At 40.3% G+C, this 27,995-nt stretch overlaps 1 protein-coding gene across 1 annotated transcript; it reads left to right on the forward strand.

The window, feature by feature from the left end:
* SLC10A6 (solute carrier family 10 member 6) lies at window positions 1–27,972 on the forward strand. The gene is made up of 6 exons (XM_008537575.2): window positions 1–966; window positions 16,183–16,301; window positions 17,913–18,001; window positions 20,819–20,994; window positions 23,568–23,725; window positions 24,907–27,972. Exons 1-6 carry the CDS (start codon window positions 590–592, stop codon window positions 25,119–25,121), a joined length of 1,134 nt encoding a protein of 377 aa, XP_008535797.2. The 5' UTR covers window positions 1–589; the 3' UTR covers window positions 25,122–27,972.
* The last annotated feature ends 23 nt before the right edge of the window (window positions 27,973–27,995 follow it).

The following is a 27,995-nucleotide window of genomic DNA, read 5'->3' on the forward strand; positions in this document are numbered from 1 at the left end:
AGAAACACAGACTAATTCTGAAGCTCTCTTGAAATTATCCTGAGTCCCTCCCAATATTTCCTTAAGTGGCCTTTTTTTTGCCTTAATATTCTCAACAAAAATGTTTTGCTAATGGTATGAGATGTGGCTTTGGCTTAGCCGCCTTTGTTTTTTCCGGAGTTAGCCTTTCTTTCTACAAAACATTGCATCCTGGCTCTTTGAAATCCCCACTGAATTTGAAGAAATTATTTCTTGGCATCCAGCCTGCTTTCCTGGAACACAATGTGATGCTGACGACACAGCCCAGTCATTCCACTTGACAATAAGCTTGCTTGTTTCCTTTCACTTGAATATTCAGTCTGAGTAAGAACAGAAGTGGAAAGCCTTAGTTACCACAGTTTATTACGTTTCATGCCTATAATAATTACTTTTGTAATGTCTCTCGTGAATTAATTGATCAGGTTAGGATGAATCTCCTGGCTGGCCAATAGCTATCGGAATGATTCTCCACGTGTGACTTGGTTGCGTTATCACAAAACGTGGCAGGATAGACCTGCCCAGCCGTCGCGGCAGATACTCATTTGTAATGCTGCCTTAAGGAGATGAAGAGATGAGAGCAAATTGTTCCAGCAGCTCAGCCTGCCCTGCCAACAGCTCGGAAGAGGAGTTGCCAGTGGGGCTGGAGGCCCATGGGAACCTGGAACTTGTTTTCACAGTGGTGTCAGCCGTGATGATGGGCCTGCTCATGTTCTCCTTGGGATGTTCTGTGGAGATCCGGAAGCTGTGGCTGCACATCAGGAGACCCTGGGGCATTGCCGTGGGGCTGCTCTGCCAGTTTGGGCTCATGCCTCTTATAGCCTATCTCCTGGTCATCTGCTTCTCTCTGAAGCCAGTTCAAGCTATTGCTGTTCTCATCATGGGGTGCTGCCCCGGGGGAACCATCTCCAACATTTTTACCTTCTGGGTTGACGGAGATATGGATCTCAGGTAAGTTACACTAGGGAAGCTGAGTAGTCTTCCCCGGTGGCACTTAACCTGGGGGGATAACTGACAATTTCATGTTAAAAACTGCCAATCTTTAGATAGAGATTCCAGAGGGAATGATTTTACAGAGACTTGTTCAGCCCTGGAAGGACTTTGCCTTTTTGAGATTAAAATTTGCTTTGCTGTGATCGTCCTGTTTTATGGCAACTACTCTTATGAGTAGTGGGCTTGTTCATAGGTAATAGTGGGGCAGGTCTCCTCCTCCCGCAGTGGCCCTTCCTAGGTGTGTGTCCATTCTCACCCACACTGGCGGCTTTAACAGCTCCTGGCTTCATAATCTCCCAGGACACAGGCTGAGAACCCTGGGAACTAATGATAGTGGTCTAGTAGTTGCCGTAGGGTGGTGGTGGTGGCATAATGAGAACGAGGCCATCGTCCCTCTAATCAGCATGTGTTCCTGAGCACCTAATTTATGAAATCAATATTTGGGGGGACTGGATAAAGGAGCTTTAGGGGTATGTGATAGCAGATCCTGTTTTAAGTGCTGATGGTGGCCTATTGAGTTGACTTGGGGAGCAACGTAAAGACTTTTATGACTAAAAATGTTCTTCCTTGTGGCTTTGCAGATGCTTGACATCCATCACTAGAATCTCATTCCTTTCATTTAAGCCAGTGACCTTATTCCCGATTATGGTGTATCTAAATACCCCTGGGAGATATTAGGTTTTATCAATCGTTTACACTTTAATGAGGATGAATTAATCACATATTTTTTGGAGTACGTATTTTGATGGGGAAAGAAAGAGAGAGCTTTTAGGGAAAGAATAGAGGAGTCACGTTGGAAAAATGAAAGCTGAAAACAGTGGCCTTTCTAGATTCTTTGCTTACTTATGAGCAAACTGTTTCACCTCCTGCTGAGGGAAAGAACTACTTAAAAATCGAAATCTTTGTTTGATGTGCATGTCATTTAGTTGAGATTTATTATACGGTGATTGAATGAATCAGAGGTGCTGACTGTGCTGGGAGTTGAATAAGTGAGTCAGGACACGTATGGGTTTCTAGTTTCCCACATGTGCTGAATGGTCAGCATATGGAATGTATTTCCCCTATAAATTTTAATGGTTTCATGCCATGCAGACCAATAATTAATTTTCGTATGGCGATGTTTTTTGCTACCTGCTTTATTAGAGATTTGAAAGGAATCACTTGATTCATTGCTAAATCAAAAAAACACTAATACGCCTTGCTAATTCAAATTCAGTAAAGTTAATCATTAACATAATAATTGGGAAATGATAAATTTTCTTTACACAAAGTCCATATAACAGTGACAATTCCCAGGACCTGAAAGTTTTTCGAAAGAAAAAGAAAACATATTTATTCAGTATCCTGGTAGGCTGGGGGCGATGCTGTCATGTGTTCCTTTTCTCTTCTTTCCTGGCTCTTGTAATAACCTTGTAAATGACCTTTTATTATTCTGAATTTTACAACTGAGAAAATTGTGGCTCAGATTGGTTAAACAGGTTGCCAAATGTTACAAACGAGTATGGCAGAACTCAGATTTGAATTCACGTCTGTTTCTCATCATTCTGCAATTTGAGCACTTTCTTCCATGCCACTTATTAGCATAACTAGATCTTCTGTTCTGAGTAGGAGCATGAATCTTTAAACAGTGTTCTCAAACACTTCTGTTCTGGGAAAGAGAACACTTATTACTTTCATCTCTTATTAGCCAACATTGTCATAAAAACACCAATTGATAGGCAATTCTATAAAAGATAAAGCTCATTTTACTTCCCTTAGTTAGCTTTTAAGTTTGGTCAAATTATTTAACCTATAAGCCTCTTCTCCTCATTTGTAAAATGGGATTAAAATTACCCATTCCTGGGCCAGCCCCTGTGGCCTAATGGTTGAGTTCCGTCTGCTCCGTTTTGGGGGCCTGGGTTTGGTTCCCTACACCACACGTCTGTCAGTGGTCATGCTGTGGTGGGTCACATCAAAAAGAGGAAGATTGGCAACAGGTGTTAGCTCAGGGCGACTCTTCCTCAGTTAAAAAGAAATTACTTATTCCTCCCAAGACTATATTTTAAGGAGGAACTACATATGGAGGATGCCAGGCACATAGTACGTATGCAATGAATACTAGCTGTTTTCCCTTTTTTCTTTTAAAATTTTGATTTTGAGGCCGGCCCCCTGGCCGAGTAGTTAAGTTCCTGTACGCCACTTTGGCGACCCAGTGTTTTGCTGGTTGGGATCCTGGGCGCGGACATGGCACTGCTCATCAGGCCACGCTGAGGCAGCATCCCACGTACCACAACCAGAGGGACCCACAACTAAAATATACAACTACGTACTGGGGGGATTTGGGGAGAAAAAGCAGAAAAAAAAATTTTGATTTTAAGTCTCACAAACAAAATAAAAAACAAGCAAAAAATAAACTGTAAGAAATGAAATTTTAAAATGAGGACTAAATATTAGATTTTCAAAAGCTTATGGATACGAGAGTAATAAGATTTTAATTCTCAGTAAAAATTGCAAATAGAAAATCCAGTGTTATTGAGTGAAACAATATCCAAGTTCATTACATTTATTCCTGTTTGATTGCCAACAAAAATAACTTTTAAGCAAAATTCAGTAGGTAGTCATTATAGGGATTCCGGTTTTCATGCTGCATAAAACGCAAGAGCATTTAGTACAACATCTCCATTTTACAAGTGAGGAAATGGAGATTGAGCTCTCTGCAGATGACCCCAAACATGCTCCTCATGCCTTAACTCTGTGCTTCCTTCAATCTGCCTGCAGTTCTCCACGTGTTCACCCCAAACAGGGCATTTCAGAAGCAACATGTTTGAACCCATTTCTGCATACTGAGTGTCTGATGATGACACCCATCATTCATCAGTGAGTCACCTGGGCTCATCATCTTAGCTTTTCCCTGCGACTCCCTTCATTCTTCACCTTGGTCACTCAATCCGCTGTCTAGTCCTGTAGCCCATCCTCTTGCATGTCACTCACAGCTATCCCTCCTGCCATGACCTCAGGTCAGGCCCTCACAACTTCTGTCATGGCTGGTTGCCGTATCTTCACAATGTTCCCTCCACCTTCAATCTCTCCATCGTGGTCTTGTAGTAGGTGGATAAGGCAGGCTCTGGGGTTAGATTGCCTGTATTTAATTCCTGACTTAGGACCTCTTTTCTATAACTGGAAATCGTAGTTCTTCCTTTACAGTATTTTGAGGAGAAATGAACACGCTGTACATAAAGGCTTCTCGAAACCTACTAAATCAGGTAGAAACTAAGCCAGGTCTAACTTACATCTCCAGGTTTATTTCCCGTTGACCCCTGAAGGACAACTGGTCTACAGTCAAATGGACCACTCACTGTTCTCTAAACATACCCTGTACTTTTCCAACTTTTTTTTGCCCATATTGTTCCCATAGTCTGGAGTGCCAACTGGTCTGATTCTATCCCCTCCAGTCGTGATGTCATCCTTCATTATATCTGTTCTGGAAAGCAATTGGCCCATACGTATGAAGAGCCTAAAAAATTATCCTGCTCCTAGTCTGAGCTCAGCTGATCTTGGCTGGACTCTCACATGTTTGGGGACTGAATAAACGTAGACTGGTCTTGGATGGCCTCAGCTGGGACAGCTGGGCTCTCCTCCATGTGGTCTCGTTCTCCAGCAGGCTAGCCTAGACCTAACCACATGTCAGTGGCAGGCTTCTGAAAAAGAGGAAGCAGGCAAGGTCTCTCGAGGCCTGGCCTTGAAAACGGTTCATCATCACTTCCACCACATTTCAGTGGCCAATGCAAATTGCAGGGCCAGCCTAGATTCAAGGAAGGGAGGAGTAGATTCTGTCTCTTGATGGGATGAGCTGCAGTCACATTGCAGAGGGCATGGGTAAGAGAGGTGTGAAGAATTGGGGACATTTTTGCAGTCTGTTGTACTAAGGATGGACAGAATTCTTGCCTTTGAGAGCAGGACCTGAAAACTAAGATCTGACAGTGCAGTGTAGTAGTTAAGTGCCCGACTCTGTAGCCAGTAAGTACATCTGTCACCTACTAACTGGCTCATTTGGCAGATTACATAAATTCTGTATGCTTCAATTCCCTGATTTTAAAAGAGGGAGAAACGGAACCTACCTCAATAGGTTGTTGTGAGGATTAAATGAGTTAATATATATAAAGTGCTTAGAAACTCACCTGGCACAAAATGCCGTATGAATTATTATTATTATATGGAGCATGCGTCTGTGTTTTAGTCTCTGCTCAAGGAGCTATATGTCTCTGTGCAATGTACTTCGCTGGACCTGTTTCCTTATTTGTAAAATCAATGGGTTAGACTCTCTGAGGTCCTTTTTTCTATTGTGGTAAAATATACATAACATAAAATTTACCATTTTAACCATTTCTAAGTGCACAGTTCGGTGGCATTAAGTACATTCACATTGTTGGACAATCATCACCACCATCTATCTCTAGAACTTTTTCGTCTTCCCAAACTGAAATTCTGTGTCTACTAAACAATGTCTCCCCCTTCCCACCAGGCCCAGGCAACCACCATTCTACTTTCTGTCTCTATGAATTTGATTACTCTGGGTACCTTATATAAGTGAAATCGTAAAATATTTGTCCTTTTGTGTCTGGCTTATTTCATTTAGCATGATGTTTTCAAAGTGCATCTATGTTGTAGCATGTGTCAGAATTTCCTTTCTTTTTAAGGCTGAAGATACTCCATTGTATGTCGATATCACATTGTGTTTATCCACTCATCTGTTCATGGACACCAGGGTTGTTTCCACCTTTTGTCTGTTGTGAATAGTGCTGCTATGAACATGGGTGCGCAAATATCTTTGGGAGTCCCTGCATTCAATTCTTTTAGGTAAAACCAGAAGTGGATCTGAGGTCCTTTCAAGTGTTTTGTTAAAATAGGAAAAGAAAAGCAAATTATGATGTCTAAGTGTCCTCCTCTCCCCACGCCATCAACAGAGATGCCTCCCCTCTCTGTCCCCATAGTGCCACATAGGTAATGCTTTCTTGTCATCCACTGGAGACTGTTGCAAGTCTGGGCTACTTTTATGTGCCTCACCTGCTAGGTCTTTAGGCTCCTTGAGGCCTTGTTCGTCTTTGCGTGCTCAGTGCCAGCCTCGCGGTGGTAGGCACTCAATAAACCTTAGGTGAATGACTGAAGGAAAGTTTCTGATTGCCTGTGTGTGTTACAAAAACTACTCTTGAAATGGAGTCAGTTTATTGGTGCAACTCAGAACAGCTCTCAGAGCAAAAGTTTGACAACTTTTGATGTACGAGGTCTGTTCTTCCCTGAGCATGTATTTGTGTTCTCAGCTGCAGAGAAAGGATTCTGACCACTGTTGGTAGTGGAGTCTGAGGAGTTCAGTGGCCAATTTTGCCCTTTGAACTTTAAAGACGTTTTTGGCCCTTCAGTAGAGACCCTGGAAGTAGGACTTCGGATTCTTCAGGTCTGTCTGGCATGGCCGGGTAGGGAACTGAAGATCGTCTTAAGAGACAGAACTCAGATTGAATCCATATGCCTTTGTGTAAGTTTCTATAGTTCTCTGCACCTTAGTTCCCTTGTCTATAAAATGGAAATAATACCTCCTCATAGGGTTATTGTACAGGTGAAAAGAGAAAATGCATCTAGAAACATGCGGTGTAATCCTTAGCAGGGAGTGCTCAATAAATGCTAGTTATTGTTCTTGGAAGGCAGCAGACAGGATTAACATTTATATTTGGAGATGAAAACCTGGCCTTGAACTTTTTTATGGGGCCAAGTGTGTTGACCTGCTCTTGTAGCATTCTCCGTGTCCATCTGGCTAGCCAGATAATTCTTCATTTTTTTTTCAGTGGCTAAGCAAGTGTATACTTTCATAGTTTTGAGTGTCAGAACTCCTGATTTTATTGGTTTGAAACTAAAACAACATTTGATTAATTTAAACCCCAATTGCAAAATGGTATACTTATTGACACTACATTTTAATGGAACGTGTATATATGTAATTCCCCTATTTTAAGGGTGGTTCAGGATTTACCTGTTTGTCCAGACTTGCTGAATCTGTCTCATTCTTCTCTGTAATAGTTTGGGGATGGTGATGCCATTCGTCTTAGTGCAAGTGGAATCTTGTTATACTGAAGTCAGATTTTGCCAACAATGTTCCTATATGTGAGCAGCCAAGAGACCCAGTTAGGCAGAGCCTCTGTTTCTGCCGCAGTGGAATCTCATGGCAGTAAAACAAAAGGTGTGACTTTCCACTGAACTCACACGTGTTCACTGTGTGCTCTTCCAGATTTATTGGTGTTCATAACAGTTGGCAGAGCACCAGGATCTCTATCGCCATCCTGGACCATTGCTGTGAACATCGTGGGCTTGAACAATTGTATAAAGGATGGAAGCAGTAATGTATGTAATCAAGGGTATAGAATCAGTCTGATAGAAATCTCTCACTTTGCATCCCACGGTCATGAATCTTACTTTTCTGCTGTTTGAGCCAAAGCCATCCAGGGGGAAAATGCCATGCTAGTTCTCCAGAAGTTCAAGATTAAAGTGATGTAATATGGAATTCCGTTCAGGACTTGGCATTATGAAGAGCCAAGGAGCATAGCACTATCACAGACTAAGAATTTGGAAAAGCTTCCCAGATACACTCTTCACGGATCCAGAGGTTTGAGAGCTGTGTCAGACTGCCTTTCTTCCTTTACCTGCTCTCTAGCTGGGAGAAGCCTGTGCTCAAAGTAAGCATTCTTAATAGGATAAATTAATTTTAAATATCATGTGGAATAAAATATGTGCATGAACTGCTAAGAAAAACGTATGTAGAAGTCTCCGTTCTATCGTATACAAAAACACGCTATGAAAACACTGTAATCCACAGTCTGGTATTTGGTTAGGAAAAAAGCACATTTTTGGATACACTTGGACATTTAACATTTAATGAAGCTGGCACTCCTATTTAGTGGAAAGTTTTTATTTAGTGAGTAGTGTTGACACACTTGCCTCTCAATATAAAAGACAATAGATTAGTTTCATACCTTATGCTATATAAAATATAAGTTTTAGATGAGTTAAAAATATAAATATAAAATATCAACCTACAAAAAGTAAAAAGTAGGGGCAATATTGGCATAATGTCAGGCTAGGGGGAAATCTTTAACAAGACAAGAGATTCAGAAGCCATAAAAAAATAGACAGATTTGACTCAGTGTTAACTTTTGTGTGTATGTGTGTGAGGAAGATTGACCTTGAGCTAACATCTGTGCCAATCTTCCTCTATTTTGTATGTGGGACGCTGCCACAGCATGGCTGATGAGTGGAGTAGGTTCATACCTGGGATCCAAACCCATGAACCCCAGGCTGCTGAAGCGTAGCACACAAACTTAACCACTGTGTAGTTTGTAGGCTGGCCCCTCAGTGTTAATTATTTATTATGGCAAAAGTCATAAACGGAGTAAAAAATATGTGATAAGCTTGGCAAAGATATTTGTATTACCTGCGATGATATGTGCTCTAACTTTAGAAGAGCTCCTACAAGTTGAGAAAAGAAAAATCTGATGAACGAGGCTGTTTAGAGAGGTCATCCTAGAGGCTAATAAACATGAAAGAAAGCACAGCCTCATAGAGAGTCAGGTCTATAACAAAATTAGAGTGAGACACGTTTTCAACGTTCTCATGAGAATTAAAAGAGATTGATCACATCTGGTGTGGACAAGGTTGTGAAATGCAACCATCTTTTTGGAAAATAATCTGGTAGTATTTATTAAAATAAAAAACACAGATTTTTTTAAAATTGAGTTCATAATAGTTTACATCATTGTGAATTTCAGTTGTAGACTATTTCTTGTCTGTCACCACATAAGTGCTTTCCTTCACCCCCTGTGCCCACCCCCCAGCCCCCTTCCCCTAATAACCAGTGAACCATTCTCTTTGAAATCATGCTATGTTTGTTTTTCTCTGTCTGGCTTATTTCACTTAGCATAATTCCCTCCAGTTCCATCCATGTTGTTGCAAATGGGATGACTTTGCCTTTTTTATGGCTGAGTAGTATTCCATTGTATATATATACCACATCTTCTTTATCCAATTATTGGTCGATGGGCATGTGGATTGCTTCCATGTCTTGGCTATTGTGAATAGTACTGCAATGAATATAGGGGTACATAGGTCACTTTCAATTATTGATTTCAAGTTGTTTGGATAAATACCCAGTAGTGGGATAACTGGGTTGTAGGGTATTTCTATTTTTAGTTTTTTGAGGAATCTCTATACTGTTTTCCATAGTGGCTGCACCAGTTTGCATTCCTACTAGCAGTGTATGAGGGTTCCCTTTTCTCCACACCCTCTCCAACATTTGTTATTTTTTGCCTTAGTGATTATAGCCATTTTAACAGGTGTAAGGTGATATCTTAGTTTTGATTTACATTTCCCTGGTGATTAGTGATGTTGAACATCTTTTCATGTGCCTGTTGGCCATCTGTATATCTTCTTTGGAAAAATGTCTGTTCATATCCTCTGGCTTTTTTTGATGGGGTTGTTTTTTTGTTGTTGATTTGTATGAGTTCTTTATATATTATGGAGATTAATCCCTTGTCGGATATATGATTTGCAAATGTTTTTTCCCAATTGGTGGGTTGTCTTTTTATTTTGATCCTAGTTTTCTTTGCCTTGCAGAAGCTCTTTAGTCTGATGAAGTCTCACTTATTTACTTTTTCTTTTGTTTCCTTTGTCTGAGAAGACACGGTATTCGAAAAGATCCTTTTAAGTTCAGTATCAAAGAGTGTACTACCCATATTTTCTTCCAGAAGTTTTATAGTTTCAGGTCTTATCTTCAAGTCTATGATTCATTTTGAGTTTATTTTTGTGTATGGCATGAGATAAGGGTCTACTTTCATTCTTTTGCATGTGGTTGTCCAGATTTCCCAACACCATTTATTGAAGAGACTATCTTTTCTCCATTGTATGTTCTTGGCACCTTTGTTGAAGATTAGCTGTCTGTAGATGTGTGGTTTTATTTCTGGGCTTTCAGTTTGGTTCCATTGATCTTTGTGCCTGTTTTTGTACCAGTACCATGCCGTTTTGATCACTATGGCTTTGTAGTACATTTTGAAGTCAGGGATTGTGATGCCTCCAGCTTTGTTCTTTTTTCTCAGGATTGCTTTAGGTATTCAGGGTCTTTGGTTGTCCCATATGAATTTTAGGATTCTTTGTTCTGTTTCTGTGAGGAATGTCATTGAGATTCTGATTGGGATTACATTGAATCTGTAGATTGCTTTGGGTAGTATGGACATTTTAACTATGTTTATTCTTCTGATCCATGAAAAAACACAGACTTTTGCCATAGCAATTCCACTTTGGGGAATCTATTTTACAGAAATAAAAGAATTATTTCAAGTGAAATCTGTACAAGAATGTTTATTATAACATTGTTTATAATGGAAAAAACTCAAAGTAATATATTTATCATTAATAAAGTAATCAAAGAAATTATGACCTATTTAGAGTATGGTGTACTCTGTGGTTCTTTTAAAAAAATCAGTTAGAGTTATATGTATTGCCCTGAAAGGATGATATTAAGTGGAGGAAAAAAAAACCCAATCAGATGCGACTGTGAAGTAGTGCAGCCACTATGGAAAACAGTATGGAGACTCCTCAAAAAATGAAAACTAGAACTACTATATGATCCAGCTAGTCCACTTCTGGGTATTTATCTGAAGAAAATGAAAACACTAATTTGGAAAGGTATATGCATCCCTTTGTTCATTGCAGCATTGTTCACAATTGCCAAGACTTGGAAACAACCTAAGTGTCCACTGATAGATGAATGGATAAAGAAGAGGTTGTATGTATACACAATGGAATACTACTCAGCCATAAAAAGATGAAATCTTGCCATTTTTGACTATATGGATGGACCCTGAGGGTATTATGCTAAGCAAAATAAGTCAGACGGAGAAAGATAACAGCAACAGACAAACGCATAGATACAGAGAACAGATTGGTGGTTACCAGAGGGCAAGGAGGGTTGGGGAGGGTGAAAGGAGTAAAGGGGCTCATTCGTATGGTGCTGGATGGTAACTAGACTTTTGGTAGTGAGTACGATGCAGTCTATGCACAAGTTGAAATACAACGATGTGCACCTGAAATTTATATAATGTTGTAAACCAATGTTACCTCAATAAAAAATGTTTAAAAAGCAGCCAAGTTGCAGACTAAGGTGCATTGTGTAATTGCTTTAAAAGGAAAAAAACAAACCTCTATTGATTGAACAAGCAAGAAAGTAGGAAACAGGGTTGCTTAATGGAAAAAAAGGGGAGAAAACACAAATACTTGTGAATTACCTAAGTCTCAATTTCTGAAAGGGACATCAATCAGCTAACTGTTTGTTCTTAAAATGTTACATTTGTACTCGGAAGAGCATGATTTTAGTCATGTTTTAATAGAAAGTCTCTATTCCTTTGGATTGCTATTGGATGTGTCTGCCATTTGAATCCAGTGTAAAGAGGTTGTTTCACTAAAGTTTTCAAGGTCTACCCTCAGACATATGACATATGAGGAAGGCAGAACATTTTTCTAGCACCAGTGTATTGATACATTGGCTCATTCTTCGATTCATACAGTTATTTGGTAAGTATTTAATGAGCTCCTCCAATTTGCTGGAGCATGAGGCTATGCCGGGCCCTAAGCAGCTTCCAGTCCGCCAAATGTCAACAGGTACATAAGCTCTCATGGAGGGTACAGCGTGTAAGCAGCATGTGAGGTGATGCCAATAAAAGTGTGTCCAGAGGGCAATGGGAGCTGTTCCCCAGGGCAGAGAGGTGGTACCCAGCAGCACTGAGGAAGGACAAGTGCCAAGCCAGCCAGGTTTGGGCAGGAAATGCTTTAGATCATGCCAGCATGTGCATAATACGAGATTTGGGACCATGCCCATCAAGGTAAAATATGATAGAGAAAACCTCAGCTAACGAGATTGGTAGCAATGCTGTACAGTCCTCCAGAAAGATGGACATTTATTTATTCATTTTTTATTGTAGAAACTTTCAAATATATATGGAAGTAGATAGAGTAGTATAGTGAACCCCCAGTCCACTTTTATCCAGCTTCACTGATTACCAACACATGATCTATCTCATTTTATCTCTACTCCCCACTCTCCCAATGGATTATTTTGAGGCAAACTCTAGGTATTATTTTAACTGTAAGTATTTCATTGTTTGTTTGTGAGAGATTGCAAAGTAGGGCCACAAAGTCCTTCCATTCTTGCATGCACCCTTCTTTGGAATGTGATAAGGCTGGTCCTCCCATCCAGAGGGGGGGAAATATTTCCCTACCGCTGAATCTGGGCTGGTCTGATGACTTGCTTTGACCAATAGAATGTGGCAGAAGTGACGCCATGTGACTTCCAAATCAAAACTTCAAGGGGCCTTGCACTTTCTGCTTCCACTCCCCTGGAATGCTGATGCCCAGACACTGCCATGTCACGAGATACAGTGAACACGAAGCTAATAACCTTGGCGTATGTCTTTTCCTAGTTTTGACGGTGCATCTTTGGGATAGAGTCCCAGAAGTGGGATTACTGGGTCGAAGGGTAAATGTGTGTGTAATTTTGCTAGATATAGCTAAACTCCCTCTGGTAGTTTGCCATTTTGCATTTTCAATAGCAATGAGTGAGAGTACAGAAGGAGTATTTTTTTTTTTCGGTTATTTTATTGAGGTCATAATGGTTTATAACGTTGTGTAGTTTTGGCTGTACGTTATTATTTATCAGTTTCTGTGTAGATTACATTGTGCTCACCACCAATGGTCTAATTTTTATCCATCACCATATATATATGCCCCTTTACCCCTTTCGCCCACCCCCAAACCCCCTTCCCCTCTGGTAACCACTAAACTGTTGTCTTTATCCATGTGTTTGCTTATCTTCCACATGTGAGTGAAATCATGTGGTGTTTGTCTTTCTCTGTCTGGCTTATTTCACTTAAGATCATATCCTCAAGGTCCATCCATGTTCTTGCAAATGGGACGATTTTGTCTTTTTTTATGGCTGAGTAGTATTACGTTGTATATATACCACATCTTCTTTATCCACTCATCAGTCCTTGGGTTCTTGGGTTGCTTCTGTATCTTGGCTATTGTGAATAATGCTGCAATCAACATAGGGGTGTGTAAGTCTCTTTGAATTGTTGATTTCAACATCTTTGGATAAACACCCCGTAGTGGGACAGCTGGATTATCTGGAATTTCTATTTTTAATTTTTTCGGAAATGTCCATACTGTTTTCCATAGTGGCTGTACCAGTTTGCCTTCCCACCAGCAGTGGATGAGGGTTCCCAGAAGGAGTATTTTTAGTATCATTGAAGTAAAATTGTGGCTGCTTTGCCGGGGGTATAAGCATTCTTCTGATAGAAAACGTCAAAGTAATCATAGACAGAGCGGCTTCATAGGCAGGGGGATTAGATGGAAACACTGGTGATATCTGTTATGAGGAAGAACAATGGGTGACTTGGAGGACAGTAGCTATCTCTGCAGCAGACCTTAGCCCTTGAAAGGGTCTCTGCCTCTCAGTCTCTCAGCCATTTGTGCCATGGACATAGATTGGGCCTGTGCTATGAGAAAAGCAGTCTGATGCGAGAACTTAAACAATGAGTATTAAAAAGTTCCCGGACTCTCTGGACCAGGTGTTGAGGTGAACAAACTCTTGCTTTACCCCGGGGTTGTGTTGCGATGTTCCATTCGCCTCACCTCATCAGGCAGACCAGCATTAATCGTGTCTGTAAACAGTTTGTACGTGCTTAAACAGATTGTGTAAGAGATTTTTTCCAGCAATTTAAAGATAAAATGTTTTGTTGGCATGAAGGATATCTCATTTCCATTTACCTTATTTCCCTTAACTGTACTGATTCATTCTTTCCCTGGTTCTGTCACCCAGATGGGGACAGGAGACAGCCTGAGCTTGGGAGCTGGGCGTGGAAGTGGGAGATGGAAAGGATAGATTTGGGGTGGAGGTGCAAAACCCTGGGGGAGGGTTGGACGGTACTGAATCAACTTCTTGGGTACTCATCCTCTCTGATGTCTTGTTGGCATTTTCTTTTTTTAGTTTTCATGAAATGTAACCTCCTGGCTCTCCACTCGCTTCTCTGCCTGCTCTGTCTCTGCGTGCAGTGCGGGCTCACCTCCTTCTCCCTGGTCCAGAGCAGCCCGGGCCCCTCCAAGGCTCTGCTCCCTGGCCCCTGCTCTCTCATTCACATGCTTTTTTCCTTCTCCAAAGTTATGTATTTTAATGTGTAAAGAGAATGTAAATTTTAATGTGTAAAGTAATGTAAAGACTTACAAAATAAGGCTTTCTATATTTGGAAAAAATAAAAACAATATATTACAAATTCATGAGCAATGACATTTCATACGATACAACGAAAGTACGGTAACCGAGATACGCGGTCTTTGAAACTTCTGAACTGAAGGACTTTTTTCCTACTAGATATTATGTACTTGCAAATCCTTAAGACCCAAGGCACAAAATTTGTTAGCCTTTTTAGCTAGATATAATCTCAATAATGACAAAGATAAACCAACTAGTTTGCCTATTAGAAATCATTCCAGCTTTGTTCAACAAAGACCAAGAGTCGACTCTGTTATTCTCACTTGTTCACCTGATGAAGCTGTGCTGCACGGCTATTGGCTGGACTGTTTGGGTTTGGTTCATTCAGCTCATGCACCTTCATGTCACTCTCAAGATGGCCAGATCTGTATCTCGTGATGGCATCAGCTGTGGTCCTGAGTTTTGCTTTGCCTCCCTAGGATATTTCCAGTAGATGTCTCATTACCACCTCTAACTTAACATGGCCCCTCAAATTGATGCTAAATGAGCCAGTTCTTCTGTCAATCACAGCATCATTTTCAAGTCTAGAAATCTGACTTTTTACTCTAACTCGTCTCTCTACTTCAATTCCTATTTCTAATCATGAATCGCACAGTATCAGAATTGGAAGGGAACTTTCAATTTAGTCTAGCATCCCGTATCGAGCCTTTTTTGTTATGGTTCTGTAGCTTCTCTGGCTCTTCCCAGTTTGCTCTGTCTGAGGATCAGTACATGGGGTCCCTTCTCTATTCAAAAGGAACCTTAGGACATATGGTATCTGGGTGACTTCTTCCTGACAGATATCTAACAACACCTCTTACTGGGCAAACACTTAGTCAGCTTTGAGGCAAACTTCCCCCAGTCCCATCCCCCATACCAAAGACATCACAAGAAAAGAAAACTCAGACCAATATTCTGTATGAACATATATGCAAAAATCCTTAAGAAAACACTTTCGTATATTGATGGTAGGAGTGTAAAATGGTGTGGCTGCTTTGGAAAACACTCTGTCATTTCCTCAAAAAATTAAACATAGAATTACCACATGATCCAGCAATTCCACTCCTGTTATATACCTGAGAGAATCGAACACATATGTCTGCACAAAAAGTTGTACACAATTATTCATAGCAGCATTATTAATAATGGCCAAAAATTAGAAACACTTCAAATGTCCATCAATTAATGAATGGACAGAAATAATGTGACATAGTCCACACAATGGAATATTATTCAGTCATAAAAATGAATGAAGTACTGATACATGCTAAAAGATGGATGAACCTTGAAAACATTAGGCTAATTGGAATAAGACAGACACACCAAAAAGCCGCATATTGTATGATTGTACTGATATGAAATGTCCAGAGTAGGCAATCCTATAAAAACAGAAAATAAGTTACTGTTGCCAGGGGCTGGGGGAAGAAGCGGATGGGGAGTGACTGCTAATGGGGTCGAGTTTCTTTTCGGGATGATGAAAATATTCTGGAAATAGTGCAGTCTTGTGAACATACTAAAAATGCTTTGAAATGATGACTTTTGGGGTCTACTAATTATATCTCAGTAAAAAAGAACTGTATATGGAAAAAAAAAGAATCCGTATAGTGACTAGCAGAACGTTTAGGACAAGTAGATGCTCAAATAAACATGAGTTAATTGATGGATGGCAAGAACTGCTGGAAATCTTTTTCTAGACCCCGGTACAGCCATCATTTGTTGAATAATAAGACGGAAACTTCCAGTAACTTACACCATGTAATCGCTAAGAAGTGGAGTCCCAGGAGTTGCTTTGGGTTAGGACTAGATTCTTCATTTCAAACTCTCCCTCTTAAGCATCATTTTAATTTTACTTTCAGCATCAGTATGACCACCTGTTCCACAGTGGCTGCCCTGGGGATGATGCCACTCTGCCTTTATCTCTACACCTTGTCCTGGAATCTGGAGCAGAATCTCACCATTCCATATCAGAACATAGGTCTGTATTGGGCTTGGAAAATGGAATAGTAAGAGTAGTGTGATGGTAACAATAATGGCTATTGTTTACTGTGTGTCTCCTTTATGCAGGGTTTTTTATATATTATCTAACTTAATTCTCTAAATAACCCTATAGTATAGATTCTATTACTAGTTTCATTTCCTATATTTTCAGAGTTAGAGAGATTAAGTAACTCAACCCAGGTTTTGCTGCTGGTAAGAGCAGAGCTGGTATTCTGACTTGGGAATCTGACTGCAAAGTCCAAGCTCTTAACCCCTGCAAGAGTTCACTTTTGAAAATAAAGCCCGAAAACCTACTTTAAAAAAACCCCCCAAAACCAAACACTTATATAATTCACTATAAAGCAATTGGACTCGTTATGACCCAAAGGCTGACTGGATCACAGTGGCTCTAATGAGACCTTCATTCCCATGAATCCACCTTTCCCGTTGCCTGGGAGCTTTGACTTCTTTCCTGATCAACATAAATGATTCCTATTGGTGACTAAAGTGTATCCATGTGTCACAACCCCATCCACATCTTTCATTGTCTCCTTTCCTGAATGTTATTTCTCATTAAACTCTGCCCTCTTTCTAGAGATCTCTGTGGACTTACTAGGCTTGGAAGAAAAACATGGTGAAATGACCTACCTGTTCTAGTTTGGGCAGAGTCTTTAGAGAATTGGTGGAAACCATGATTCTTAAAACTCTAAAGTGTCACCTGGAGTCTCCAGCAAGCACTTGGAGGACTTACAACCCATGGCCCATAGTTCCAAACCACGAATAGAGCCATCTCCTGGCAACAGCTGGAGCCCACTGAACTTGTATAATTTGAGTGAAATCTTCATTTAGAAATCATGAGTTCGTGTGCGACTTCTGATCAGTAGGTTATTTAGCATATTCTGTTTGATAATATATTCTGAAAGGCACTCGTAAACAATTAAACCCCAAAATGTTATGAGCAGCTCATTTGGCTTTGGAGCCACTATCGCAGGCATTTGGCCAGATTTGGAAAGTGGCTTTGGAAAATGTCAGCGTGTGGACCCTGCTGGTGAGTTGAGCTCTGCTCTATTGAGCCTGTTTTCAGTGCCTTTATTCACATGTGTTAATTAAAAGGCATTTTTTTTTTTTACCCACTTTGGGTTATCTGGCTACACTTGGAGAATATGAGAAACTCCTTTGGTATGTGTAACAAATGGTGTTTTTATGTCTACAGTAGGCATTCTTTACCTTGTGAAGCAAATGACCATTGGCTTCAAATAGGGAAACAATAGCTGCATTTGTAGGGTGGTGACCCCAGACGTGGAAACCAAAGAATTTCACAGACATAGAGAACAGGTCCTCCTGTTGTCTAATCTGTACATTTCCCCTTGTCTCTGAAATCCCATGTCACTGTCAGCGGAATTCCGAGAGAAGTGACTGCCCAGGTTGGTGGCATTAGTAGTATCATATGCCCTTTTTAAATCCAAAGATTTAAAAGAATTTTTTGGAGGTGGATGCAGAAATAAAACGCAGCCTTAATGAAAGCCTTTATCTAACTGAAGTAGAAATTGTTGAGGACTGGGCAGTTAGGGTGAGAGGATATCGTCTGACAGATTTTTCTTCTCTTCAGGAATTACTCTTGTGTGCCTGACCATTCCTGTGGCCTTCGGTGTCTGCGTGAATTACAGGTGGCCAAAACAATCCAAAATCATCCTCAAGGTAAGCAGCTTAGACTCGGAGACTTGACAGACAGACGTAGGTGATGACTGGAACAAAGGGGCCAGTTGAATACAGTGTATAATTTCTTCCTTTCCAAGCCTTGCTCCGTCACTCCCCTTGGTCCATCCGCTGAGACCTATCACACCCTGGAAAGTGAGGCACTCTTGCTTTAGATACAGAAAAGCCGAAGCCTGTGTGTGGCCAGAGAGCCCATTCATTCAGGAGGCTTCACACAGGTCGCTCTCACAGTGAAAGTAGTTCAGATGTGTGGGAAATGGAGCCCCAGGGTTTAGGAGTGTGGCTGCTTTCATGGGAAAGTAGGATGAAGAGCTGTCTTTCAGAAGCATTCCAGGAGCTTCTAAAGTTGTAGTTTGTACACAGGAGCAGGGGCTGCTGACCACATGGCTAACTGTCCAAATGAATCGTCCAGAACTGCACTGAGGACTCTTGCCACGGAATGATGGCAGCCAGAACCTCCTCCCTCCTGCTGACTTTGCCAAGCTGTCTTTTGTCCGCTGGAGAAACAAGCACACGTCCTTGTTGAATGGCTTTGAAAAATATCTAGCTGGAGAGGAGGCTTTCTCAATAACGGTGTCAATCTCCTAGCGTGTCTTCTCTTTTTCCGATTATGTATTTTTTTAGAAGATATAAGATTGTATTATGTACTGCTTCATGAAGACTTTAAAAATGTTTTAGTTATATTTTACATTTATAGAGAAATAAACGCTTGGGGCTAATTGGAGCTTCAGCAAATACATCTCAGTTATTTTAGTTTGGGCTTTATGGTTTGGTTCGGTTTAAGCTCTCGATGTTTGCCTCTACCTGACAGAACACTGCCAGGGGGATGCTGCTTTCCTACTTTGGCACAAGACTGAACAGCTCCCACTGCCTGTCCAGTGAGATGGAGAATGAGAGAAGAGGGGTTGACAAGCAGGCAGATCGGTTGGGCCCAGGGAGCTGGACGAGGGCTTACATGTTGTCTATTCAGAGCTCATGTGGGTGACTTTAACATCGATCGTGCCCACTTGAGCTCACTCTCTTTTCCAGCTGTGCGCATGGAATAAAGTCCTTTTTTTTCCCACATTCATTATTATTATCTTGGTAGGAGAAAATTTCCAATGTGGCAGTTTATGATTAAAATTTTGTTTCCAAAACAAGGGGAGAGAGTATGGTCATGGGAACCTCTTACTTTTCAAGTACTCTTTCTTAGATTACTTTTCTTAAAAGGGCACCTAAGAAAAAAAGTCACAATTTTGGTGTTTCCAGATTCTCTATTAGTCCATCAATGTCAATGGAGAAACTAGATAAATTTTCTGTATGTCAGTTTTATTATCTATAGAGAACAGATTTAAAACTCCTTTCCTGGGGCTGGCCCTGTGGCCGAGTGGTTAAGTTCGCGCGCTCCGCTGCAGGTGGCCCAGTGTTTCGTCGGTTCGAATCCTGGGCGCGGACATGGCGCTGCTCGTCAGACCACGCTGAGGCAGCGTCCCACATGCCACAACTAGAGGAACCCACAACGAAGAATACACAACTATGTACCGGGGGGCTTTGGGGAGAAAAAGGAAAAAATAAAATCTGTAAAAAAAAAAATAAATAAATAAATAAATAAAACTCCTTTCCTCTGGCTACTCCATAGGCTTTGCGGCAGACAATATTTAATAATATGCATAAATATTCTAGAGTACCTTAGTAAAAAACTAGGATAATTTGACCATTATTTTGGTATATTTTAATTCTCTGTTCTTAGTCCTCTTTTAATTTTAGATCAGATACATTTTCTGAACAAATTGCTCTTGGTGAATTTTAAACTTTGAAATCTCTTTTTGGTAGAAAGATCAAGAGGGATTTTTACAATCAAAGGCCTTCCTTGTGTGTTGCAGCATCTTCCCGTGAGGTGGGGGCCCAGTTTGTCCCTGTTTCTAAGCAGTAAAAACACCCTCGAGAGCACACCTATGGTACATTGGGTTGTTTTTGTTTTGTTTTGTTTTGTTTCCCCGTGACCACATTTCTCCACACCCTGAGTCACTGCAAATCAAGGTTGATGCTGTAGGTAGGTGCATAGTTGACCGTCTACATGGTGTGAATGAGAGTTTGCCAAGATCCTGACTTTCCCCAGATATTCTGAGTCTTACTTCCTCCCCGTCTGATCTAAAACTCAAATCCATTGGAAAATTTTTTTTGTTGATTTTTTGCTTCTATTAAACAACAAATGTAAGAGACAGTATTCCTTCGGGAGAGGAAAGAGGTATCTGTTAGTACATCTCATATTACTTTAATATTAGCTCAAATTGTCCAATGAAGAGTAGGTAAATTTCACTTGACGGAGAGGAGGGCAGGGATCCAAGCAGGAAGAAGCTGTTGGTGGTTGCAGAGTGATGGGAGGAGAGTGGTGGATGATCAGGCAGGGCGGATCTCAGACGAGAGTTACCAGGGAGGGGTCTCAGAATTGTGTGTAGTGGTGTTGGATGTTTATTGTCAGATTTCACTTATATCACAAATTTATTCTATCCGTGAAATACTCCACTTCCCAGTCCTTCTGGCCAAATCTTCTACTTGGAGGGAGCAGCTACTGATCATAAAATAAGAAGAGTTGAATTTGTGTTGAGCCTCACCAGTTTCCAGCTTAGCCAAGTCACTTCACCACTTTGGACCTCTGGTTTCTTCTCTGTAAAATGAGATTGGATTTGGTAGTCCCTAAGTCATCTCTCTGTTCTAAAACTTCTAGGTTCTAAGCCTTTCAGAGCACTGATGGACTGTGCATCATACAGCAAAAAGACCATGATGCTTACGTGCACTTATTTCATTGGTTTGCTTTAGATTGGGGCCATTGTTGGTGGGGTCCTCATTGTGGTGGTCGCAGTTGCTGGTGTGGTGCTGGCGAAAGGATCTTCGAATTTAGACACCACTCTTCTGACCATCAGTTTCATCTTTCCTTTGATTGGCCATGTCACGGGCTTTCTGCTGGCGCTTCTTACCCACCAATCTTGGCAGAGGTACCGTTAAATTATCCACAAACTTTTTTGAGGAGGATAAAGTAAACATTCTGTCACTGGCAGGCTTTGCTGCCTGGCTGTGTAAGAAGACATTAAGAGTTTTGATTTACAAGGTGGATGGGCAGGACAACTCATCAGAAAGAGGGTGAAAAGATCACAGTACTTCTTTATGTAAATGAAAGCAAAGGCTAATTTGATGGGAAGTTGTAATCTGTGAAATTAGGATTGGGGTGTTGACACCATTTGTTGAAATCTGGACACATTTCTCTTCTTATTTTAGTGATTAGATAGAAGGGGTGAGGTGGTTTCGGTAAATATACAGATCATTCTAGGGCATGAGAAAGACTTAAGATAATAAGCGTTTATCTGTTCTTTGTGCCAAATTTTTTTAAAGCGCAAACTATAAGGGGCCAGAGGAGGAAGGACAAACTTGAGAAATTTGGGAATTTACCTTAAAGATTATCATTACAAGTTGGGACATATAATTTATAAATACTGTGAAATATTGAAGATGATAATACTCCACGTTGGTGTGCCCGTAGACGAGATATCATACAATGTTGGAGGGAACGTAAATTGGCATAAACTCTCTGGAAGGCAATTTAGTCATATCAATAGGCTTATAAATATTTAAAGATGCTAATTCAGTGGTTTTACTTCTAAAATTCTGTCCTGAAGCTAGCACTATCAGATAAGCACATGAATATTGATGTGCAAGGATGTTAATTGCAGTGTTTTTATAAATATAAAAAATAGAAACAATTTAAGTATCTAACAATAGGGAGATGTTGAATTCATGATGTGTCTATGTGGTGGGATATGATGCATCAATTTTAATGATTTTGGAAAATACTTAAGACAGAAATTTAAGTGAAAAAAGAATAGAAAATGGTATACATTTTGATTCCATTTTGTAGAAGAAAGCAAAAGAATTTTACGCATGGAAAAATACTGGAAGAAATACACCATAGGCTAATAGTGTTTAATTTTGAGTAGTGGGATGAAGAGTAATTTTAGTTTCTTAATATTCTTAGTTTCTTAATATATTTTCTAAGTTTTTCAATGAGTATTGTACTACTTTTAAAACTAGAAAAGAATTACGGAAGAAAAGTAAACTATAGAATTGAATTCCAAAAGTAGAGTTTGGCAAAGATTGAACTGGCTTTATGCTGTTTCTAGCCCACTTGGGGAACAGGTAGGACGGTACCAAGTACTGGGTAAGGCTGCGCCAAGTGTATCTCATTTACTTCTTACCACAAGCCCGAGAGGTAGATACTATCAGGATCCTCACCTACCAATGAGCAAGCCCTTCAGAGAAGGTAAGGAACTTGACCATTTGGGTTTGATTCCAAAGTCAATAATGAGGAGCACAGACTGTTGAGTGGTTGAAATATAATTGGATCTGCAGAGAGAGTATTTCTATGGCAAAGTTAGTCAACAGTCTTGCTTTTTTCATACCTGATGGCTTGAGAAAGATCAGGACTGAGATATTGCATTTGCCTTGTGAACGGTCCAGGTGTGAGGTCCAGCTTAGTAGCTTAATCATTTCAAGTTATTGACAGGGGTCTGAAACAAGTGAGGGGAGTGTGAAGAATGTGTAGCAAGCAATAGGGTAAGAAGCAGCAAAATAAGAGCCACAGAACTTGCCCTGTATTAGTGACAATATTTTCACTCCCACATTACGTACTCGTTACTTCCACATTCCCATCCAGCTTGCATAGAGATGCTGGTGCATCTTCTGAAACACCTCTTTCCTCTCGTCTTCCATTTATAAAAACCTGAAGATGCCCTTTCAAAATTGAGGACAGATGAAACCGCTGAACCCAGCCCCCAGGGTCCCACCTGTGTCTTTCTTTCTCTCCCTACTGCTTTTTCTTTCTCAACTGAGGTTTATTTCATTTTTTTTCTTTGCAATTAGAAAACCAATAAAATATAGAGAAACAGAAAGTAGAAAAACTTATTACTAAACCATTTCACCAAAGAAATCATGTTAGACATTTGGTTTTCATTTAGGGTTTTATGTTGATTGTCAAGTGTCATTTAATTTGCACTGTGTCATGCCTCTGACTCAACTTTGCGTCTCATCTCCTCCAATCTTCCATTTCCACGCAGATTGGCTTACAGCATGTGCGATGCCTCCTGAACAGGCCAAGCTCATACGTGTTAATTTCAATCATTTTTCCCACAATAACGCCTCTTCCACTCTTTCCATCCTTTAATCTCACACCTCCTCTGTGAAGCCTTCTCTAACCACTTATGTCACTTTTCTGAATTTCCACAGCATCTCCCTGGCCCTCGATATACTTTGTGCTGTGTTGTTACTGAATCTTTCTTGTGTGTGTATGTTGCCTTTTCACCCAGATTTCTAGGACAGGGTTTGTAGGGCCCGATCCTCCGAAGTGCCTCTCAGGAGACCACCTACAGGGTAGGCGCTCAGCAAATAATTACTGAATGAGCAAACATTTTTAATGGCCTAAGCTCATGGTTTACATTTATTGCTGTACATAAGAGAAAATTTAAGAACAGTCCTTATTGCTAATATGTTAACTCTTGAAAAATTTTTTTATTGGTAGGTGCAGGACGATTTCTTTAGAAACTGGAGCTCAGAATATTCAGATGTGCGTCACCATGCTCCAGTTATCTTTTACTGCCAGGGAATTGGTCCAGATGCTTAGCTTCCCATTGGCCTACGGGCTCTTCCAGCTGTTGGATGGGTTTCTCATTATTGCAGGTGAGTATAGCCCCCATGGGGTGGGCTTGATTGAAAATTGTCAACCCAATTTACCAACTCCTTTTTCAGACTGAGGATATGTGTGCTGCCCTTACGACATATTTTTAGCCTGACATTTCAGGGGAAAATAACACGCATAAACAAGATCCTTTGCCACAAGTGGACATTTCACAGAAAAATGTAAAAAACCATGTGAAAGTGAGCTTATAGATAAACAAATATGCTTCACGAAAGACAATCCACTATGAGAACTTAGATTCTGGGACTTAAGTCTCGATGAGCAATCACTTATTTGAAAAATGACATTTGTTATGTTTCATCAAGAGCCTTGAGAGTCTTCCAAATGTCAAGTTATTTCACAGTGCTTCTGTGACTAAGAGTTGTGCCAAATGGCTGTGAAATGATTTTCAACTATGAAATATGGTATATATACAGATATTGAAATAATATATGTGGGTGTGTATATGCGCTTCCCTATTCATACAGCCAAAGATGTATCATTCTGGGGTCATTATGTAGGTTTGCAGAAAGTAAATGAATAAAATATAGATATACACACATAGATTTTTTAATCTTGGGCCATTGTAAATTTTTACTGTTGTCAGGGAACAGGTTCTGAGTAAGGCTCAATGATTACTGATATTCCTGATTTTATACTGATTACTGATTATTACATATTTACTGACTGCTGACATACCCATCCACATAAAGAATGCTTGTGGTTTAATTTTTCCCACAAGATAAGAGAAATGGTAGCAGAATAAAACACCGGGTCTTGGATCCAAGTTTTAATTCCTTCTCATGGTGAGACCGTGAGGGACAGAACACGTCTGGCTGACTCCCAGCTATCTCCCAGCATCCAGGAGAGCCCCTGACTCATAGTAAGCACTTTACAAGGAGTTGCTGACTGACTGAATGACTGAATGAAAGGATGAGCCATCAGCAACCTGATGAATAAGTCTCATTCACCAATGGTCCATTCCAGACAAAGATAGCCATTTTGATACACTCAATTATTTTGTTCCATAGTTTTCTCTCTTTTTCTCTCTTCTTTTTCCTGTTTGTTTACACATATGTGACCCAAAGAAAACAAACTCCCAGAGTATTGACAAGTATACAATGTCACCAAATTATAGTCTTTACTAAAGTGATTTTTAATACTCGCATGCTTTAACACCTAGCATATAAGATGTACAAGAGGAGAATGAAGAGCAAACACAGAAAGAAGAAGCCAGGTTGTGCAGAAGCCTGCCATAAGAAGAAGTCTACTTCTCCCAAAGAGACCAGCGCTTTCTTGGAGGTGAATGAAGAAGCCGCTGTAACTCCTGGGCCGTCAGGCCCGGTGGAGCTCCACATGGCCTGCGAGCCAACCAGCCACATGTCTTCATGTGCATAGGAGGGGCTTGCCGGCCTGACTGCTCGCCTGGCTTCCTCAGTGGCCAGTAAAGACAGTGCAGAGCTGATGAGTGAATCTCGTTGGCAGGGCCTGTGCGAATATCTGACTGTCAAATGTTAGAATATTTATATTTATATATTTTGATGGCGAATTGTCATAGGATCCCTTTTTCTGAACATATTCTGCCCACTTCAGGGAGTGCTTTTGGGGGTTTACGCAACGTATTCACCAGCTGCCATGTGTGTTCTCGTCTTCACATACAGTGAAGAGAAACACCCATTGTCAGGCGAAGTCAACCTCAGGTTGGACTTAATCTCTCAGGAGTTAGGACTCTGTGTAGAGGCGATGTTACCCCACGCTGCAGGGCAAGGACAGCGTCTGGCCCCACTTGACTTCTTGACTTTGGGCAAGTCCTTTGGAGCATTGGAAAGGAAACACACAGCTCTTATAAAAAAATGGGGTCTTTTCTCAAATGATTGATAGTTTTTAAGGGCTTGAAAATCTTTTTGGATTATAGATGTAATACAAGGTTAGAGAGAATTTAATGAACACTCAAGGTTAAAAGGTGAATGCCCTGTGTTTTTACTCCCTAGAGATAGGCACACATATATCCTTCTAATGTATGTTTAAACATTACATCATTTTAAAAATGTTGAGATCATCCCACATATACTGTTTAGTCAGTCACTTAATGACACATTGTGGGGTATCTTTACGTGTCAGTCTGTGTTGACCTACCTCATCCTTTAGAACAATGGCTTCATAGAAGTATTGCATTGCATGGAAGGACTGTAATTTATTTAATCGTTCCTTATTCATGGACATTTAGATAGCTGTCAACTTATTGGTATTACAATGCTGCTACAAATGCCCACGCCCTCGTGCAAGTATTTCTGTAGGATCTCTTCCTAGACTTGAAGTGCCAGGCCCATTGCACATTAAAATTTTGGACAGATCGCTCTCGGCAATGTTGTACAGCAGTGCCTGAGAGGGCTGGCTTCCCACAGTCACACCAGGCTAAAGAATGATCAGTTCTTATTTGTGAAAATATCTCATTTAAAATGGCTCTCCCTTTCTTTCTTTCTTTTTTTTTTTTTGGTGAGGAAGATTGGCCCTGAGCTAACATCCGTTTCCAATCTTCCTTTTTTTGCTTGAGGAAGATTGTTGCTGAGCTAACATCTGTGCCAATCTTCCTCTATGTTGTATGTGGGACACCACCACAGCATGGCTTGAAGACTAGTGTGTAGGTCTGCACCTGGGATCTGAACCTGCAAACCCCAGGCTGCCAAAGCAGAGCGGAGCATGCGAACTTAACCACTGTGCCACCAGGCTGGCCCCTAAAATTGCATTTTTAAAATTATGAATGAAGTATTTTTTTTATAATCACTTGCCTATTCATATCCTGTGCCTGCTTTTCTGTTGTGTTTTTTCCTTTTTGATTGATAAATTTTAACACTTTATGGATAGTGACCCTTAGTTCTGTGTTTTGTCAAGATTTGACTATATCTTTTATCTTCTATTTTTATATAACGTCTTTTGCTGTATAGAAGTTTTATATTTTTTATGTATTCAGCTTTATTAGTCTTTTTAAAAATGTTTTTTGACCTTGACATCTGTCAAATGTTAGGATATTTATATTTTTGTGAGTTGTGAGAGGATCCCTTTTTGAGAATGTATTTGGCCCCTTTTCAAAGTTTTTAGGGTGGTTTATGCACCTTATTTACAGCTGCTGTGTGTACCGCCTGGCAGTAGCTAAACCCATCCTCCTCTAATCCTTACTAAAAATATTTCCCATATATTTTTCTATTTTATGGACTAAATATGTGCATGTTTATTCCATTTTGAATTTATTTTTCTGTACAGTGTGTTAAGAATGTAATTTTTTATGGTTAATTGTCTCAACATCATATATTGAATCATTCATCTTTTCTCTACTGATTTGAAAGACTAGCTTTATCACATAACTTCTGATATAATGTGTTTTTGTTGGGACTGTGTTTGGTTTCATTTCTTTCTGTTGATTGTATTTGTAACCTTTGAAACATGTGAGAAAGTGTATTGTCTGAGATTTGGTGCTTCACAATTTTATTTTATAAGTGTTCTCAAGAACTTGTGGGTTAACATCATGACAACGATTATTATGGTATTTTCCCAACAATTAAGAACACCTTTGCGGTAGTACAGAAACAGCCCCATTAGGTGTCATAAGTAAATTATATGGAAAAGAACTAAGCAGACTTGTGACGTGATTGTTAATTCTCCACTGCTGCTTTATTGCTTGGAGAGTCCCATTTATCCACCTGACAAGTGTGTATGGGCTGAGACGCGGGGCTGTGCTCTGTGCAGGCACATGGGCCGTGCAGCAGTCACGAGGCAGGAAGGGCTCCTGCCCTCATGGTTCAGTGGGGACTAGACCACTGCAATGAACACAGTAGAGTCGTGCGATAACAGATTCCCGCCTCTAAAACGAGCATTACCATGAGTTTTAAAGAACCCACAAAATATGAATTTCTAAATTGTTTCTTTACATTGGCACCTAACACAAAATGGCCAAATCCAATGCTCCATTCTGAAAGCGCTAACTACATGGTTACTGTGTACCACAGTCAGGACAAGGCTGGGGACAGAACCACCAACAGCCATCCGTTAAGACAGAAATAACACAAACCAATGTACGGGTTTGAAAGTCGTCATGTCAGAAGACTGCCATCTCCAGAGACAGTTTGTAAATGTGTTACCGAAAAGAACTGGAAATAGTCAAGTTGTCCAGGAGGCCACACATTGTCTTGAGGCTGAAGAATGTAACTAAAAAAAGCTCTAACTGAATAAATTGTATTCTAGCTGATCTAAATAATCATGAGTTCATAAAAGCTG

Source organism: Equus przewalskii, chromosome 3, assembly GCF_037783145.1.
Source record: "Equus przewalskii isolate Varuska chromosome 3, EquPr2, whole genome shotgun sequence".
Lineage (NCBI taxonomy): Eukaryota > Metazoa > Chordata > Mammalia > Perissodactyla > Equidae > Equus > Equus przewalskii.

What these genes read in the sequence shown, in the direction of transcription:
- SLC10A6 (XM_008537575.2), top strand. Translation starts at nt 590, where the DNA reads ATGAGAGCAAATTGTTCCAGCAGCTCAGCCTGCCCTGCCAACAGCTCG. An exon ending in CATTCCATATCAGAACATAG is followed by an intron (nt 16,302 to 17,912) that starts GTCTGTATTGGG and finishes TCTTCTCTTCAG; the next exon opens with GAATTACTCTTGTGTGCCTG. An exon ending in AATCCAAAATCATCCTCAAG is followed by an intron (nt 18,002 to 20,818) that starts GTAAGCAGCTTA and finishes GGTTTGCTTTAG; the next exon opens with ATTGGGGCCATTGTTGGTGG.